The sequence below is a fragment of the Rhincodon typus genome, chromosome 26 (assembly GCF_021869965.1).
Source record: "Rhincodon typus isolate 14 chromosome 26, sRhiTyp1.1, whole genome shotgun sequence".
Lineage (NCBI taxonomy): Eukaryota > Metazoa > Chordata > Chondrichthyes > Orectolobiformes > Rhincodontidae > Rhincodon > Rhincodon typus.
In genome coordinates this window covers 43,847,055-43,866,349 of record NC_063357.1, presented here as the reverse complement: position 1 = coordinate 43,866,349, position 19,295 = coordinate 43,847,055, and the positions used below count along the sequence as shown (strand labels likewise).

The 19,295-nt window shown below is 44.7% G+C and overlaps 1 protein-coding gene across 2 annotated transcripts in view; it reads left to right on the top strand.

Annotated features, from left to right (window-relative positions):
- The window catches only part of atp2a3 (ATPase sarcoplasmic/endoplasmic reticulum Ca2+ transporting 3), a 172,855-nt gene that overhangs the window by 47,200 nt on the left and 106,360 nt on the right, over positions 1-19,295 (top strand). For both annotated transcript variants that reach the window (XM_048612471.1, XM_048612472.1), the window contains exons 4-5: positions 15,382-15,483; positions 18,557-18,695. In XM_048612471.1, coding sequence (XP_048468428.1) covers positions 15,382-15,483; positions 18,557-18,695 — 241 coding nt within the window. The remainder of the gene's footprint in view (positions 1-15,381; positions 15,484-18,556; positions 18,696-19,295) is intronic.

Sequence of the window (19,295 nt, the reverse complement as noted above, 5' to 3'; positions counted from 1 at the left end):
GGCATCTATCAGGTGGGCTGCTTTCTGCTGAATGGTATCTGACTGCCTGTGTGTTATTTGCCATCCAGGCAAGTGGGGAGTATTCCATTACACTCCTGACTTGTGCCTTGTAGACGGTGAACAGGCTTTGGGGAATTAACAGAGAATTATGTATTTAGAATTATATAGAATTTACAGCTTCTGGTCTCGTCTTGTAACCACTGTATTTATATGGGTATTCTTCAGATGTTGTTAGTGGGGGAGTTCATTGATTCAGTAACACCACTGAATGCCATGAGGTGATAGTCTGATTCTCCCTTGTTTGATGTGGTGTGAATGTTACTAGAATCTGTTAGTTTAAATAGGGCTGCAAGCGACCAACCTAAGCCTTCTTCCAGTTGTGCTATCCAACACCCCACTTCCCATCAAATTGAAAACAAACTCAAAACTTCTGCACAAATTCTTTCCTTGATGCTTCCAGCCCAGTTGCTGGTTAATTAAGAAATTAATTAATTGTCTGCACTGCTGAATAAGAGCTAATGTTTTGGAAGGTATTATCACCTGACAGTAGCTCTACTTGTTTTCATACCCATTCCTTGATTTTGTTCGACCCGGTCCCACATCTCTCCAAGATACCTGCACACCACCTCCCACCATCCACACCTCCTCCCCCACTCCCCACCCACTCCCCCCAATTCTCATCTGTTGCCTGGCTCTGATTTGTGTTGCCTGGTATCTCTCCCATTGCATATGCCCTGAGCTCTGATATTCCGTCCCCCAACCCCCCATACTGACTTCCTCTTCTCCCCTAACACTCCCCCCACCCCTCCCCCTGGATTGACCACCATCGCCCCACCCAAGGACCGAACCCCCCACCCTCCCTTCCCCAATACTAACTTCCTGCGCGCCCCAACATCAACCAACACCCCAACCCGCACCCCTACACAGATTCCCACACCGGCCCTCTTCCCTCCCACCCCGCACTGGTACCTGGCATCACACCCCCACCCTGACTTGCCAGTGTCCAATGGCTAAAAGGATATCCTTAGACCCTCTTGCATATTATTGAATCGGAGAATGGTTACAATGCAAAAGGAAACTATTCAGCTCTTTGTGTCCATGCTATCTCTGTGAGCGCATAGCACCTAGTCCCACTACTACTCCACCCCATTTTTGTGTAGGCCTTGATCTGACCTTAGTGTTACCTGGCCATGAATTTGTTCTAGGGATGTGAGTGAACATTGAGGCTTTGGTTGTTGTTCGTTACAAACACGTTAACATGTTGGATGGAAGAGGTGGCTGGATATGTTAGAATGGCAGCTTCCCTTTCCTGAAACATACCAGTTGGCACTTCCTGGTGAATTAACCAATGAATTTTTTTCTTTTTAATTCAGTCTTTGAACTTGCCGATGGCTGAAAGTTGACCCCAAGACGTTTTGGGTTGTAAGTTTGAGTGCTGTAATCAGAGCTGCATTGTAACCAATTCCCTTCCCTTTAGTCCGTTTCTCAAAGTCTGGTGTCCATGGTTGCTGTCTAAATGTTTACCAGCCTTTGGTTTAGCTTTGAAGTTTGAGAATTCTGTACAGCCACTATTGAATAGAATTTACGATGCTGCAATTCACACATTAAACATTCTGAAAACTTGGAAGTGACCAACAAGACCAGCCTTTCTGACGTTACTGCACATGCAGTTTATCCCCTGTGGAGATCAAGGAGTGTCAGAGATGTGCAGGGAGTGGGTATCGTTTTGTCCAGTCGAATTTCAGCAGTCTGCGTGAGAAACTGGAACTGCTCGTACTTTGCAGGTTCTTTTTCACAGAAACTACAAAGATGAGTTAGAACCAAGTTTGAGAAATTGCTCAAGTGGGCTTAAGTAACACCCTGTTGCTAACTTATTCCATTTAAATTCTGGATGCTATCCAATTACCTGGATTTATGAATTGTCTTTTGTGGGCGTTCATACATGATTGAGTACTGACTTGTGCTAAGATTGATTGATGGGCACTGAATGTCTTTTGATGCCAATTAGTTTTAATGGTTGGTTGGGAAGGGCAACCCTGGTCCTTTTCAGTGATGTGCATGTTATTACTGGCTAAACATAGCTATGACCCCCTGTGCTGGTGATCAACTGTAAAACAGCATGAAATACAGTCTTCACTGGTTCCAATGGACATCAATTTAAAACCCTGTGTTGCAAAGTCATTACCTGTCCTTGTTCTTGCTCCACATCTACTTCCCTCTGTTTGGATTCAAAAATCTCATCTTTGAGAATCTGAAAATTAATTTTGTAATGAAAGCATTAGAAAATGTTCAGCTTTTCAATTGTATTGCAAGGCACAGAAGAATAATTATCTTGAACCCTGTTCCAGAGACCTATTATTCAGCAGAATAGCTACTCCTTGTTCACTCCACTTCAGTGTCAGAGTCTGCCTCAGTCTGAAGGCTGTTTTACTCCGTGGGTATTATGTGTTCCAGAGGTGGGTGAACACAAGAAGAAAAATAGTTCATGGTGGAGTTGGAGTGTATTATTCCCTCCGCCAACTCTAGTTTAATTTAGTCCCCTCCTTCATTCCCTGTCCTCCCCTATATCTGGTCAGTACCCACTCTACCTAGTGGATAATGCCTGATGATTATTCCTTTAATTTGGAACATGGGTGGTTTGGTAGTGGGGGAGAAAATGTACAACAGTTTACAAATGGAATTTGTAGAGTAATGTTGGGCTGGCTATGGGAGAGCAAGGATCCTGGTCAGCTAATTTAAAAACCCCCTAACCGCAGTAGTGGGAGTGGCAACGATAGTGTGAACAGACCATTCAGACTCAGACATGTCAAGCTGTGTATTGATTAGTGCCACATCAAACCGTGCATTTGCCAATTTAGCTGTAGGGGAGCTTACAAATATGGCCATGACACTGACAGTCTATGAATGTGGAGCCTTACAGTACTGTTCAAATACATTCGATTAAGTTTTGAATGCTAATGTTATCAGAATGAACTATTGAGAGGAATCATTTTTCTTCAATACCTTTATATACCTCTAATACCTTTTAACTAACTTTAACTGGGACAATGCAGAGTGAGGTGTGTATGAAGGTGGCACTTACATTATTGGCAAACGAGTTTGCCAAAAAACAAACATGGAAATACTCAAGGTTGGCACCTCACCTCACCGTCCCTGCCTCACGTCCTCCTACCCAAAATTGTCTGGTCTACTCCCAGTTCACCTTGGCTCACCCAGTCTCGCCTTGGCTTACCCATTTCGTTCACCTTAACTCACTTCACTTCATCTTAGCTGCACAACTGTATCCCATCTCAGTGCATTGGCTACACAACAATAAGCAACCAATGAGAGTTGAGGGTCAACATTACAAAGCTTTTACCGAGCATAATGCAGAAACAGAAAATTTACACTGCAATAAGCCAATTGGCCCAAATGGACAATGCTGGAGTTAATACCCAGCACAAGCCTTCCCTCACTCTAATTACCTTTCCCCACCCTTAATGCCTCTCACTTGTCATTTCTCAGGCCCATCCCTTTAAGAGAGATGTACACTGTCTGTACGATCACTGTAGCTGACACCATGTTCCACATCCTCGCCTCTCCTCCTTTTGGAATGAAGTTTCCTTTACTTGGTCAGCTGTTATGACCCTTTGTTTTGGACGCACTGATGTAAGGGAACAGCTTCTCCATGTACCGCTCCCACCCTGAAACTCTACCGTTCTTATCAGATGGTTATCAGTTGTATTGGAAGCTGTTGGAGAGGATTCTTAGGATTTACGTAAATTTAGAAAAAAACGTGGCCTAATTAGGGACAGTCAGCAGGTAGGTCATGTCTTAGTAACTTGATTGAATTTTCCATGGAGGTGATGAGGATAGAGCAATAGATATTGCCTACGTGGATTTTAGTAAGGCTTTCGACAAGGTCCCTCATGATAGGCTCGTCCGAAAGATTGAGATCTCTGGGATCCACGGTCACTTGGTCATGTGGATTCAGAATCGGCTTGCCTATAGAAGACAGAAGATAATAGTGAAAGGGTGCTTTTCAGGCTGGAGGTCCACAACTAGTGGTGTTCCACAGGGATCCCATACTGGGACCTATGTTGTTTGTATAAATAACTTGGATGAAAATGTAGATGGGGGCAATAGTAAGTTTGCAGACAATACAAAGATCAGTGGAGTTGTGGACAGTGTAGAAGGTTGTCAAAGGATACAGTGGGATATAGTTCAGTTGCAGATATGGGCAGAGAAATGGCAGATGGAGTTTAATCTGGGTAAGTGTGAGGTGCTGCACTTTGGGGGATCAAATGTTAAGGCAAAGTATACAGTTAGTGGCAAGACACTGAGCAGCATTGATATGCAGAGGGATCTTGGGGTTCAAGTCCATAGCTCCCTGAAAGTAGCCACACCAGTAGATAGGGTGATAAAGAAGGCGTATGGCATGCTTGCTTTTATTGGTCGGGGAATTGAGTACAAGAGTCAGGATGTCATGTTGCAGCTTTGTAAGACTTCGGTTAGGCCACACTTAGAGTATTGCATTCAATTCTGGTTTCCTCATTACAGGAAGGGTGTGGAGGCTTTGGAGAGGCTGCAGAAGAAGTTTACCAGGTTGCTGCCTGGATTAGAGGGTCTGAGCTAAAAGATAGGCTAGAAAAATTTGAGTTGTTTTCTCTGGAGTGGCAGAGGCTGACAGGAGACTTGATAGAAGTCTATAAAATTATGAGATGCAAAGATAGGGTTGACAGTCAGAATCTTTCCCCAGAATTGAAATGTCTAATACTATTTGGGAGCATGCATTTAAGGTGGGGGGGGGCAGCTTCAAAGGAGATGTGAGGGGTGAGTTTTTTTTTACATAGTATGGTAGGATTCTGGAAAGTGCTGGCAAGGTTTGTGGTGGAGGCAGATAAGATAGGGGCGTTAAAGGGACTTTTAGATAAGCACATGAGTATGCAGGAAGTGGCGGGATATGGACCAAGGGCAGGCAGAAGAGATTAGTTTAATGTGGCGTCATGTTCGGCACAACATCGTGAGCCGAACTCTTATATTTTCCAAGTATGTTATTACCCCCACCCCAGCCGCCGACCTTGTTCAGAGTGTTGCTGCTCCTCCAACCAGCTGCTACAAGCCTCCTTCCAACTGCTGGATGCCAAGTTGTCCTGTATCTATTCTGCTGGAATATAGATGTTACAAACATTTAGCAGCCCATACAGCAGCTGGGAAGGATGGGTGAAAAAGTAACTCTCAGCTGCTGTGTTGCTTGATCATGTTTCATGCTGCCTGACCTGTTGTGTGTTTCCAGCACCACCACTAATGTTTTTATTCAGTTGGTCCTGGCTTGGGAATTGGGTCCTGAAGAAGATTATGGGTGGGATCTGAGTGAGCGAGCACAAACTGTGGAAGGTGAAGGTTATTGGGGGAGATGTGAGGCCTAATAATTGAATCTAAGAAAGATCAAATTGGATTATTTTCCAAATGATGTGACCAGGAATGTAGGCCATCAATCTGATTTGTGTCCTGTTTACTGGTGCTTATACAACTACACGGCAACGAATGGCATACTAACTATTACCCCAAAGTAGCTGGAGTGCAAAGAATATGTTGCTTTAGTTGTGTACAGACTTAGCCCGAGCCCATTCAGAGTACTCTGTTCAATTTTGGCTAATGCTTCTCAAAAGACTGTTAGTGAAAGTGCAGTGGGTGATATTGGGCCTTAAAGGGTTACCTTGTAAATACAGATTGTGTGTAGATTTTGAGCCAAAAGTGGAAGGAATGTTTCTGCTTCCCCACAGCGTGGATTTTGAGTCATTTGTAATTTGATTTTTAAGATTGGTTTGTTTGAGGAGGAGTGAATTTTACATTCAGCCTCCAGCTCCGAGAGTCTGAACATGTTCAACTGAACTTAAAGGGGCAAGTTTCCCTAAGTCCGAGGGTTGTGTGTGTGCAATGAGCTTGGCTAATGCTTGATGGGCAGAATAAATAAATCCATATGTTGTCACTGTCTCAGTTGGTTGGTAGCAGTCTCTCCCCTCTGAATCAGAATGTTGTGGGTTCAAGTCCTGCTTGAGAAACAGGACTTGTAAAATCCAGGCAAACTCTCCAGTGCAGTGCTGAATGAATGCCACACTGGCGGAGGTACTGCCTTTCAGATGAGATTGTCTGTCCCCTCAAATCGACATAAAATAGTGGTCATAGGGCATTTTTTGAATGTTTTCTAGTTAACTTGTTGCGAACTGTTATTACACATCTCCGGAGCAGTTGGGACTTGAACCTGGGCCTCCCAGTCCAGGGGTAGGGACTTCAGCAATGCACCACAAGATCCCTTCTATGGCACCAGTTGAGGGACAACAGGAGAGTTCTCCCCTGGCCAATATTTAACCTTCCGCCAGCCTCAACCTTAAAAACAGACTGTGTCTGGTCATGACTCCATTGGGAGTTATGGAGATGGCAGACAGGGAAATGGAGTTGAGCTCCCAATCCGATCAGTCATGACCTACTGAAGGTGGAGAAAGCTCAAAGGGTCAAGGGCCGCTGTTTTTAACAAAAAGGTGCACCAGCATTATATTGGGTCCAGGAAATCTCATTGGTCTAACAGCCATGCTGATCTGAGATTGGGGTTGAATGATATCCCTGGGTAGAATTGTGGCTGCGTACATGTTGTACAGACTGGGCGGTCCCGGTCCTGGTTTAACAGAGTGTTGCTGTATGTTGACGATGCCACACCAGGATTCCACACTGAGAAACCCCAGCAGCAGATAGACTGTCTGATACCTGCATAGAGTTTGATTCGACTATTAGCTTCAGCAAGACAAATCCCATTGTCCAAGATTGTCCATACCACCATTAATCAGCATTGACAATGTCATTGTTAGCGTCACCCATTTAAACTCCACAAATACCGGCAAGCTGTCTGTTGTTGCTGAAATCAACATGCAACACAAAACTTGCAGCTGTAATGTCTGGGCAGAATAAGAGATTGTGGAACAACAGTAACCTGACAGAGCACTTGCCTGAGAGTTTACAAAGCCTGTGTCCTCAGCACATGCCCGTACAATGGTGAGACAAATGTTAAGTTGGAGAAAAGATTGAACAGTTTCTGGCTACGCTGTCTCAGATATATCCTCAGAACTCATTAAAGTTGCCGTAGTCCCTCTCTCATTGGAGAGGCATGAGTGGTGGTGAGTTTAACTGGAGAGTCATTGCAAGTCAGGTAAGGTAGAGAAGGCAGGATCTTCGTGGTGACCTAGCCGCTGTGGGAATTGAATTTCAGAATCAGTTGGCAGTGCAAGGTCACTGATACTTGCAATCCTGAAGGATGCTAATTCCTTCAGCATACACTCATTGCTAAGTCAACAATGTCTGGACTGGCCACATTCATTGGATGGATGATGGCTGCGTACCTAAAATGACCGAAGGGTTTTACAACCTCCACTACAAGGACACCACCAAGTAAGATGTAAAGATAGTGGACATTGACAACTGGAAGATGGCCTTTGACAACCATGGCTTCTGGAGGCTGACCGTTTGGAAGGCCATTGAAAGAGCTGAGAGACCCTCAAAAGCTCAGACAGAAGAGGGCACAGGGAAAACAGGGGTCAGCAAATTGTGCACCTTCTCAGCCCACTGCCTTCCTCTGCAGCCAATACAACAGAGATTGGCATGTCAGAATGGGGCTCCCCAGTCTCACCTGGCCATAGCTAAACAGAGTTGACTAGTAAACCAAACTGATGGAAGGCTGCTACTTAAATGGCTAGACAAAAGCAAAGTGCTACATTGTTGGCCTGAACAAATCAAACAACCAAGTGGAGCTATTTTGCGCTGAAATCCAAGAGCCTGCTGCATGAGGCCCTTTTGCGCTGTGAGTTCTATCATTATCTTACACCATCACTGATCATAATTACTCGAATCAGCCACTTGCTTCTTGAGGTATAGCAGCAGATGATCACAAGTTGGCTGTAGCACATATTGCCTGCTCTGCACGCACCCAGGTCTTTCACAGTTCAAGCTGTTTCTGAGTGCATCAAGTTTACCAGCTCTTGAGTTATTAGCTGGAACCTTCAGTCACACTTTCCATATTGAAGCAACAGTTAATAATCTCCAAAGGGTATTCTGTGCATATAAATGGACAATGATTTCCTGTCAAAACTCCTTTTCCCAGTGCAGTGTTACAGGATGATGCATACATCTCTGTTCATCCCTGCCTACTAATCCACAAAGATTCTTCTGTCTTTTGAGACTGATGAGCCTTTGGTAACCCATATATCAGAGGGACAAGGGACCAAAGTGACCAATAATGGCCAATAGATAGTTGAGCCTTTGTCCTCTACCTCTACCTCCTATGCTGCAGAATATGTTAACTCCCACGGAGTTTGGAATGGATGGGCCTTGATTAACATTGGTGAATGGAGTAGGAGCTCCTGTTAACCTCCCTCTAGCCCACAGCTACTGCTCTATTTCCCAGCCTAAGATGGGCAAACCAAGGTAATCTTAAATCAAATCTAGGAACATAGGAACAGGAGTAGACCCTTCAGACCTTCAATCTGCTCCACCATTCAATATGATCGTGGTTCATCATCCAACTCAATACGCTGTTCCTGCTTTTTCCCCATACACTTTGATCTCTTTAGCCCTTTGAACTATATCTAGTTCTTTCTCAACATTCAATATTTTGGCCTCAACTGCTTACTCTGGCAGAGAGTTCTGCAGGCTTCCCACTCTCTGGATGAAGAAATCTTTCCTAACCTCAGTCCTAAATGGCCTATCCTGTATCCTTGGACTGTGGTCCCTGGTCATTGGGAGCATCCTTCTTGCGTTTACCTTGTCTAGTCTTGGTTAGAATTTTAATAGGTTTCAATGTGATTCCTCCCTCCCATTCTCCTTAACTGAAATTAACATAGTCTCTCTTCATTTGTCACTCGCGCCATCTTGGGAATCATTCTGGTAGACCATTGCCTCACTCCCTCCATAGCCAGAACATCCTTCCTCAGATAAGGAGACCAAAACTACAGACGATATTCCAGGTGCAATTTTACCGAAGCCCTGTCCAGTTGCAGCAAAATGTCCCTGCTCCTGTGCTTGAATCCTCTTGCTATGAAGGCCAATATGCCATTTGCTTTCTTCGCTGCCCTGCTGCTCAAGCATGGCTAGCTTCCAGTGACTGGTGTATGAAGACATCCAGGTCTTATTGCACCTTCCCCTCTCCCAATCCATCATCGTTCAGATAATAATCCACTTTCCAGTTTTTGCTATCAAAGTGGATGACCTCACATTTATCCACAATATACTTCATCTGCCATGCGTTTGCCCATTCACTTAACTTGTCAAACCCGCAGTTCTCTTCCCTCTGTCGCTTCAGTTATTCTTGTTTCGCATTATTTGTTGCTCCTACTGCTCCCATTCCCATGCAGTTAATTCTGTTAATGTTCTTTCGTATTTTGACGTTGATCCTTGGAGCTGCAATCCAGCACTAAACTCCGATCGGCTTGACTGGGGAACCTTTGTGGCTTGTGGTTTTTCTGGCACTTGCTCAAGTGCAATTGGAAGGGACCAGCTGGACTGTCCTGTAGACGATGGGGATGTGGTATGATCTCCGCCCTGAGTCGTTGATCACAGGAAGGGTGTGTCGTTGCTGCTGCTTAAAGGGCTGTTAATTCTGTGGTCCTTCCTCAAAGGGTGGCATCACGGGGCACTAGCTGGTTCATTAGCTCCTGGCCTGTGGTGTAAAGGCTTCAGGATTTTGGAGCAACTTTGTAATGATGCCACGATGGTGTAGATTGCTGCGTGTAAATAACAAAGTATGGGTGGAGTTAGAACATGTGAGCTCTGGAAGGCTGACATGAGCATGGGCATGGACACACAAAGAAGACTTCAGTCCTTAATGTTAAGATCATAACCTGGTCTACCTATAATTATCATTTAGCAGAATTTAGTATGAACGTATAATAAAGAGTGTTAATTTGAAGACTAAGCCCGGGGACAGTTCTTGACTTTGCCTTCTCAGTCTGTAAAGAACTCAGACTCAGTGCAGTAGCAAACCACACACTGAAAGATGGGTGAGACCACATCGCCTGTGTAAAATATGACTGTACGGATTGCACGGCACTTAGTTACCCTGGAACCACTGATGAGGTAAACTGTTTCACTGCAGCTTAAGTTATCTATGACCTTTTGATGAACATGTGCTTTGGTCTTTTTTTAAATTCATTCATGAGATGTGGGCATTGCTGGTCAGGCCATCACTTACTGCCCATCCCTAATTGCCCAGAGGGTAGGTAAGAGTCAACTGCTTTGCTGTGTAGTCCAGACCAGGTAAGGATGGCAGTTTCCTTCCCTAAAGAAAATTAGTGAACCAAATGAGTTTTAACAGTAATCAGTGATCATTGCTGAAATTATAATCATCAATAGATTCTTAATTCCAGATTTTTTTTTCCATTGAATTCCAATTCCACCAACTGCTGTGGTGGGATTTGAATTTGGGTCCCCAGAATATTATCTGGGTCTCTGGATTAACAGTCCAGTGATAATACCATTAGGCCACTCCCTCTCCTAGTGATAATTAATCTATTTTAATTTATATTGACTAGGAGATGGGAGCTGGAAGCCTCACCAGCTTATGCAGTGCAGTGACTGGTTCAGGGCTGAGAAATAGCCTGATTTTAAATTTAGTTTCAGCACCGAGAAAGACTGTTCTGGTGGGGCAGGGGAACCAGAGTTTTGCCCAGATTTATAATCCCCCTACCATCTCCCTCCCACCTCCCCCAGTCATGGGGCTGATCCCTCTTCAGACTGCGTTCTTTCCTCTTGACCCCTCTTCAGCCCCTTCTCCCCCACAGCATAGGCTGCTGTAAACCCTGCCCGTCCTCCTCCTCCACACCTAGGCAGCCTGTGGGCCATGAGAATAAGTACCTGGGATGGATCAGGGAGGGATTGCAGGAGGCCTGGTTTCAGTGAGGCTCAGATGGTGATGAACTTTGCCTGGTGATAAAAATTGGTCCCTAGGTTACGTTGGGAACTTGCATGAGTCTTGTTGTGAAGTCCTTTCCTAGCAGGTCTGCTTACTATTTACCCGATTCTCTTCTGCCAGTCTAACATTGAGCTGTGAAAGTCCCAGGAGGCTGTAGAAAGGAAGAGATGACTTGTGGAGAGAAGCTGAAATATTAAGCTGGAGCCCCCAAACTGGATCTGTTACTTGTTAAGTGCATGGCTTGTACGCTCCTGAAATAAAATTTTTGAATTGCGATAGAATCCCTTTGGGACAGGGAGTTGTTAAACAAACTAGCAAGCAAATTGATGAAAAATTAGGCAGATTTTGGAGTGCTTTTGATAGGAATTGGATAGATTTTTCTGTTTGTCGTTGTATTTGTTTCTTTGTTAGCTTGGGGAGGTGGGCGGTGGATGGGGACTGCTGATGTGCGATGGGAGGGAATTGGAAAATGTTTGACTAAGTTTAGCAGTGTCATCACATGCAGCCTAGTGAAACACAGGGGGGAGAATCAGAGCTGGACAACTTATCTTTTGAGTAGTTACTAGAGGAGCCTGCAATCTTTGTGACAATGTGGATGGCCTGACAGCTGGGCAACTTTGCCTTTATGCAAATTGAGGTTCAAAATGAAATGAACGCAATTGCAAGCCCTGTAGCATTGGTGGAGAGTGAGACATAGAGCAAGTTGCTCAAGGTGTGTCTCTCTAGACCACGCCATGTGAGCTCCAGTTAACTGTCTGTTGGCCATACTGAAATAGCTAACCCTCTTACCAAAGAGCCCTCAGGCATCGCTGAGATCGCACAATTGCTGAATATTCTTTTATTCTGAAGAGCAGATGGAGATGGGCAACAAATTCTGGCCTTTCCAGCAACAACGCATTCCAGGAAATAGTAATAAAAGAAACTAGGATTATAGTTTATTGACCACTGGCCACATGTTCTCCACCCACTTCACTGGGAAAGAGTCTTTAAAGTTTTTGAGAAGATTTGTAGCTCGGGTTGTGGATGAGGTTGTAGACTTGCTCGCTGAGCCAGTGTGTTTGATTGCAGACATTTCATTACCCTGCTAGGTAACATCGTCAGTGCGTCTCCGGTGAAGCATCTTGTTTCCAGGAGCATGCATGTGTCAGTATGATCTACCACAACAGCCTGAACCTCCCAAGTCTTCAGTGTTCAAATATGTCAGGAAGGTTGATCCTCTGATTGTAGACCCTGTAGTGTGGTATCTCCTCTCCTTCCATCTGGATCTCCGTGTATGTCCCTCTGCCCTGTGCAGGGGCTTTTGTAGCTCCCATGCCTTGGTGGAACCTTGCAGCAGGGAAGTGCAGGTCAGATGTGCCTACCACACACTGAAAGGTTATTCTAGGGGAGGTCCTTTAGCAGCCTCTTACCGCCTTCTGGCTGGAACTCTTCGGTGTAACTGATGTTCCTAGCTCCTGCACTTCTCTGAAGAGATCCTTCCTGCTGCACACTCCCTCTTTCAGTCAGTCAGATTTCTGACACCACGTGGAACTCTGCTGCGGCTGGGAAAGAGGGCAAATAAGGCCCCAGCTGAGATCTCAAGATCTGGCTCCCCTCCCACTGCTCTGGGAAAGCCAGAAGGGGTTAGAATTGCAACCTGATGGCGTTTTCTGCAGTGGCCGTGCCCCCATCCACCGAACCAGCCTCCACTGGTCTGGGGGACATTCAAACAGTTATGCCTGGCTCCCATTCTAATTCCCAGAATCATCTTATCACTTAACATGGTCTCGGAACGTCTAGAAGGGAACTTACTTGTTGCAAAATTCACAACGTAACTAGGAAGGAAGAGGTAAATTGGTCATCTTTGTGACTTTTGCCTGGGTGACACTGATTGGAAATGTCATTAAGAGACACATCAATATTAGTCAGAAATAGTTCCTTCGCAACCTCTTCAATCAATTAATTAATAAATAAATAATAAACAGTTTTTAGTAAATTTTGAGTATTGTTATTTTAGGTAAATGGCGAGGCTAGTCTGAGCACATGAACCTACAGCCTACATGAGTAACCAGTTTAATCTCTTTCTGTTGGGGTTCCTTGAGAGAGTTGACTGTCACTCCATGAGACCTCTCGACTCTGCCTGAGGTGGTACCATGGGATTTTCTATATCTGTCTTAGGGAGGCACAAAGAATAACGTCACATCTGGCACATGTATGCATACTTCCAAATACAGTTAATGCTGTGTTGTGGTCCTATTGATAACTGTACCATGAGCATCAGTGTCAGGGCAGATGTGGTGTTCTGTCTCACCTCCAAATTACTTTCAATTTGTATTTTAGTGTCAACTCCATAACAGGGACGTTTGTTTTTCTTTTCACCTTTATACTGTGCAGACTGAAATGTTCAGTCAATGGTATTTTAGAGCTGTGTTTACAGCTTGTGACACGTGGATGAAATGAAACTCCTTAAAAATGGGCTTTAAGTGAAGAAGTGTTTAACACTGTGTGCTCAGTGAGAACAGTATACAATGAGCAGTGTAATTCATCATGGACCCTGTGTCGTTTTAATTGAGTTGAGTGAGTGTCTTATGAGCTAACAGCTATTGTACTCTTGAAAATGTTAGGGCGCTGCATCCCATTGCTTTCCCTGCCCCCTCTCTCCCAAACCACCAATCTGACCTTGGTTACAAAACAAAGTGTGCTGATATTGTTATTGTGTGTTATCACGGTGACAACATTGTTCAGTGTTGTATATAGATCGTGATGTAGTTTATTCTTTATTCTAATCAACAAGAAAATAACTGAGCTCTGTGCTGGTTAACCATTGATGAACGAGTGAACTGGACTCGCCACAAAAATACAGTGGCTACAAGAGCAAGTCAGAGACTATGAATCCTGGTGTGAGTAACTCCCCGCCTGACTCCCCAAAGCACATCCATCATCTCCAAGGCACAAGGCAGGAGTGTGATGGAATACTCTCCACTTGCCTGAATGGGTGTAGCTCCAAAACACAGGAAGCTCAATGCCATCCAGGATAAAGCAGTTCACTTGATTGGCACCACATCACCTTCAACGTTGATCTCCTTCACCACTGGTGCACAGCAGCAGCAACATGCACCATCTACAGGGTACACCACAGTAAGTTACCAAGTCTTCACTGACAGCACCTTCCAAACACCACTAACTAGAAGGACAAGAGCAGCAGATAAATGGGAACAAGTTCCTGTTCGAGCTACTCGTCATCCTGACTTGGAAACGTATCCACCGCTTCTTCAGTGTCACTGGGTCAGAATTGCCAATGATGTTATTGTATAATCTGTAACCCAGGAATTGACAAAGGGTGGCCCATCCCCCCCACCTTGAGAGTGATTGGGGGGAGGGGCAATAAGTGCTGGCTTAACATTGATGCCCATATCCCGCGAATGAATAAAAACTCAAGTTGGGGTAATGGACTGTTGGAGGAGTTCTGCTTCTCTCTCCACAGATGGTGAGCGTTTCCAGAATTTTCCGTCCTCAGCACATTTCTGTGGATGAGCTTTGGTAACATGGGAGAAAAACTAGTTCCTACAGACTTGCTTTGCAAACATTGGGCTCTTCAACATTTTCTGTTCTCTAGACTGGCATCATTATCAATGCAGTGGGTCTATTGCTGAAGAAATGGACAGTGAGGCCATCACTGATGTTCTAAGCGTATTGGTTTGGTCTAAACCACAGATAACATCCTGAGGTTGTAAAAACTGGGAAGGATTAAAATGGACTGGAGTAGATTGCAGCAAACGGGGAGTCTGAGACTGAGTACAAAATGAAGCTGGCTACAAGTTGAGAGCTCTCAGCAGTCTCAACTTCCTGAGGGTCAGGGGTGAAGTTGATCTTTGCCAGTAGAATAAGACAGGCACATAGTGAACAAGGATAGGCTACTGGGGGAATCGGGTTGCTGGGGGGAGTGGGAGTGTCAATGGGGGGTGCTGGAGGAATGGGAGGAGGACTGGGGGAGAGAGAGGGGCAGTGGGGAAGAGAGGGAGAAACGGGAGCAGAGGGTGATGAGGGAATCGAGGTGCTGTGGGGAATAGGAAAGTGAGTGGGAGCAGAGGGTGATGAGGGAATGGAACTGCTGCAGGGAGCAGGACTGGTGGTTAATATTGCTGGGGTGAGTGGAGGGCTCTGCGGTGGGGATGCAGTGGGGAGCAGATTGGGGTGTTGGGGGGGATAGTAGGTCTTGGTGAGGAATTTGGCTGGGGTTTGAGAGAAACCACAGCTTAATTTACACTGCGGGAGATTTTGGTTTTGTGATGAAGACTAGCTTCACCTGGAGTCCCCATCAGAGAGAGCCCTCCGGTTTAATCTGCTCTTGTACTGTTTGCTGCCAGACCAGTGACTGCAGTTCCTTGGCTTAGTTGATCCTGAAGTTGAACGGGCTGAATTCAGTCAAAGCCCAGCGCTCACGAGCCTTCCATTTTGTATTTTAGGTCCTGGCTTGGTTTGAGGAAGCAGAAACCATCACTGCCTTTGTGGAACCCTTCGTGATCCTTCTGATCCTGATTGTGAATGCTCTGGTTGGTGTGTGGCAGGTAAGAATTTATTAGCACAATATTAATCCCTCGCCTCGGATATTCCCACATCTGATTGGAAGCCTGGCTCTCTCGGAGCAGTTAGCTCAATGAACGTCCTGCTAGGATTCAGACAGGGGCAAACTATCATCATGTCAATGATTAAGTGCAGGAGTCCTCCTGGATCCCAGCACAACCCCGGCCAGTTGTAATAGTCACTGTAACCCCCACACAGCATGGGTCAGAGCTGAGACCTGAGACTGCTCTTGCCTTCAGTGGCTCACTCATACCCCTCACTGGACAAGTCATCTCATCTCAAGCTGCGGTGGCTCACTGGGTTAGCAGTGCTGCCACAAAGCACCAGGGACACTCGGGCAACCGTCTGTGTGGAGTTTGCACATTCTCCCTGTATCTGCATGGGTTTCCTCTGGATGTTCTGATTTCTTCCCACAATCCAAAGATGTGCAGGTTAGGTGGATTGGCCATGCTAAATTGCCAGTAGTGTCCAGGGATGTGCAGGTTAGGTGGATTAGCCATGGGAAATGCAGGGTTACAGAGATAGGGTAAGGGTGTGGGTCTGGGTGGGATATTCTTTGGAGGGTCAGTGTGGACTTGGTGGGCCGAATAGCCTGTTCACACACTATAGGGATTCTATGATTCTTAAAAGAAAACTACCATGTACAAGCTGATTCCAAAAGGACAGCTAACTCTATCAGCATAATGTGCTGGAGAAACTTTGCAGGTCTGGCAGCATCTGTGGAGAGAGAAACAGAGTTAATGTTTCAAGGCCAGTCACCCTGGTTCTGATGGACTTGAAGCATTAACTCTGTGTTTCTCTTCACGGATGCTGCCAGACCTGCTGAGTTTCTCTAGCAATTTCTGTGTTTGTTATTACTCCTCAGTTATATTAGATCACACTTGGCATGGTTCGGATCTGCACATTCCAAAAAAGATTTGCATGCATTGCCAAAGGTGCGAAAAAAAATTTACATGGATAATGCCAGAGTTGAGGTGTTCTAACTAACAGTAAAAACTGACAGGCTAGAGCTCTCTCCTCTACAAAAGAGAGAACTCAAGCGAACTGAGCGCTTTCAAATTATTGAAGGGATTCACTAGGCTGGATGTAGAGTAAATGTTTCTAACGTGATACAGTTCAATACTCCATATAATTAGTCGCTGATAAATCCTTTTAATGAATTCAGGAGAAAGGTTTCTTAAAACCAGAGTATCCCGAGTGTGGATCTCCCTGCCATGGAGCTGTAATTGAAGAAAATAGCTTCTAAGGGAAAGTTAGATAAAACACGGATGAGAAAGGAAATGTGAGAGAAGTGAGGAGAAGACTTGTGTGGAACATGAGTTACCAGGGTAGATCAATCAGGCTGAATAGCCTGGTCTGTTTGTGCTGTAAGAGAAAATGAGAAACACAATTTCAGTGTAAAGGATATGATGTGGCTGGGAGGTAAACATTCTGGGTAATAGGATCTTTAGAAAGGATGTTGGAATAGGAAGAATAATAATGTAATCACATGAGAACATTAAAAAAAAGGAACCGGAGTATTCAGCCCTTGAAGTCTCCCCTGCCATTTTATAAGATCTGCTCGAAGCCTCAAATTCTCAAGCTCTGATGGATAAAGGTCCAATCCATTTAATGGTTCTTGATAAGTCAGCCCTTTTATCACAGAAATTAACCTAATGAATGCTTTTGAACTGTCTGCAATGCCTGTACATCTTTTCTTTAAATACAGGGACCAAAACTATGCACAATATTCCAGGCATGGCCTCACCAACATCCTGTACAGTTGGAACAAGACTTCCCTATTTTTAAACTCCCAGTCTCTAGCCGTAAAAGCCAAAATTCCATTTGATTTCTCAATTACTTGCTGCACCTGCATGCTAACTGTTGCCTTTTTATGCGCAAGAACACCCAGGTCCCACTGCACTGCACTTTTGTTTGGAGTCTCACTCTATTTAAATAAAAGCCTGCCTTTTGATTCTTTCTCCAAAATGTGTGACTTCACACTTTCCTACATTAAACTCCATCTGCCATGTTTTATCAGGGTTCTCCATCTATCTGTATCCCCTATGCAGATTCCTTATGTCTTTATCACAACATGTATTCCCACCTATTTTTATATCATCAGCAAATTTGGATACATTATTGTAGTTGGTAGATGGAATTTAAATCCAAGTGAATTGGTTTGGGAATACTAAGCAGAATAACACTAGGAATAATCAACAACAAACAATGCATGGCTTTGGGAGCGGTTCACAGACCTCCTGACAGTATAGATGTAAAGGGGATTGGGGGGTGTGGAATTGTGAGATATAAATGTGGTGATTAGAGAAACGTAATGATTTTAATTTTCACAAAACGAGAGACATCAGCATGTAAGATGAATGAATTTCATGGTCATCACTAAACTCATTTCCGTGTTATTAATGAATTCAAATTTTGCTGTCTGCCATGGAGGAATTTGAACCCAGGTCTCCAGAACATTACCTGGGTCTCTGGACTAATTGCCTAGAGATAGTATCAGCAGACCATCTCCTACTGCCTACCGAATTGTACTGTTTCGACTTTAGTACGTTGATAAGTCAGCTCGTATTCAAGAACTGAACCCATGCCTGTGCCTGATCAGCTCAGACAACCTGCACAACAACAGAGCTAGTGCCCTTTGGAATGTCAGTCCCATGCCAACATGCCTAATTCTTAACTGGCCTCAGGAGTGGCCTAGCTAGTCCTTCAGGTTTATTAGGCCTGCCCATGTCCTGAGCGAGTAATGCAGGATATCAACTCTGGGGTTTACTTAAATGACTCAATTTTAAAAAGAAATTGAGATTGGTACAAGCCTGATGCTGGTAAGTTGGATATTATGGAATAGTTGATGTGTTGGTCAGTGATTTTTTGCTTGCAAGGTACATATTTTCACATGGGAATTGAACTATTGACTGTACGTGGTCTGTGGTATCCTGCTGATTGACAAAATAACTGATGAGACTGGCAAAGTAACATACACTGGGCACAGCTTTGCTAAGGATAGTTAATGTCACATTTGACTATTGGGTAATTTCATTGTTTGTATCCTATTTACAGGAAAGGAACGCAGAGAATGCAATCGAAGCACTGAAGGAGTATGAACCAGAGATGGGCAAGGTTCACCGAATGGACAGGAAAGCTGTGCAGAGAATCAAAGCCCGGGATATAGTACCTGGAGACATTGTGGAAATTGCAGGTGAGTGATGCCCTCATGACTGGTGCCTTACTGCTAATGAGCCGTGGAGAGCACCACTCGCCTCTTGCAACCATTGGACCCAGTGACAGGACTAAACTGCATGTGTGCACATTTAGTAAAATTCCAACATGGCTTGAAAATTTAAAAGATATTATTTCAGAATGCAATTTCTGCAGCGTATCACACACAGAAATATCAAACTGCCCGTGCAGACTTGGAATCAGAGAATCACTACAGTGCAGAAAGAGGCCCAGGCCCCACTCTATCCCTGTTACCCTGCATTTCCCATGGCTAATCCACCTGACCTGCACATCCCTGAACACTACGGGTAACTTACCATGACTGATCCACCTAACCTGCACATCTTTGGACTGTGGGAGGAAACCCACGCAGACTCGGAGAACGTGCAAACTCCACACAGACGGATTGGTTTTAGAGGGGCAAACGTGGCAGTTGATGTCATTGTCACTCAAACTGCCATTTTACATCCGTGCTGAACCCCACACGCTGTTGCCTACCAGGCTTCCCGTTCACTGCCCAAAGTAGCTGGCAATTTTACACACAGTCGGATAACAAGCTGCTGGAAGTAACAAGGTGTAG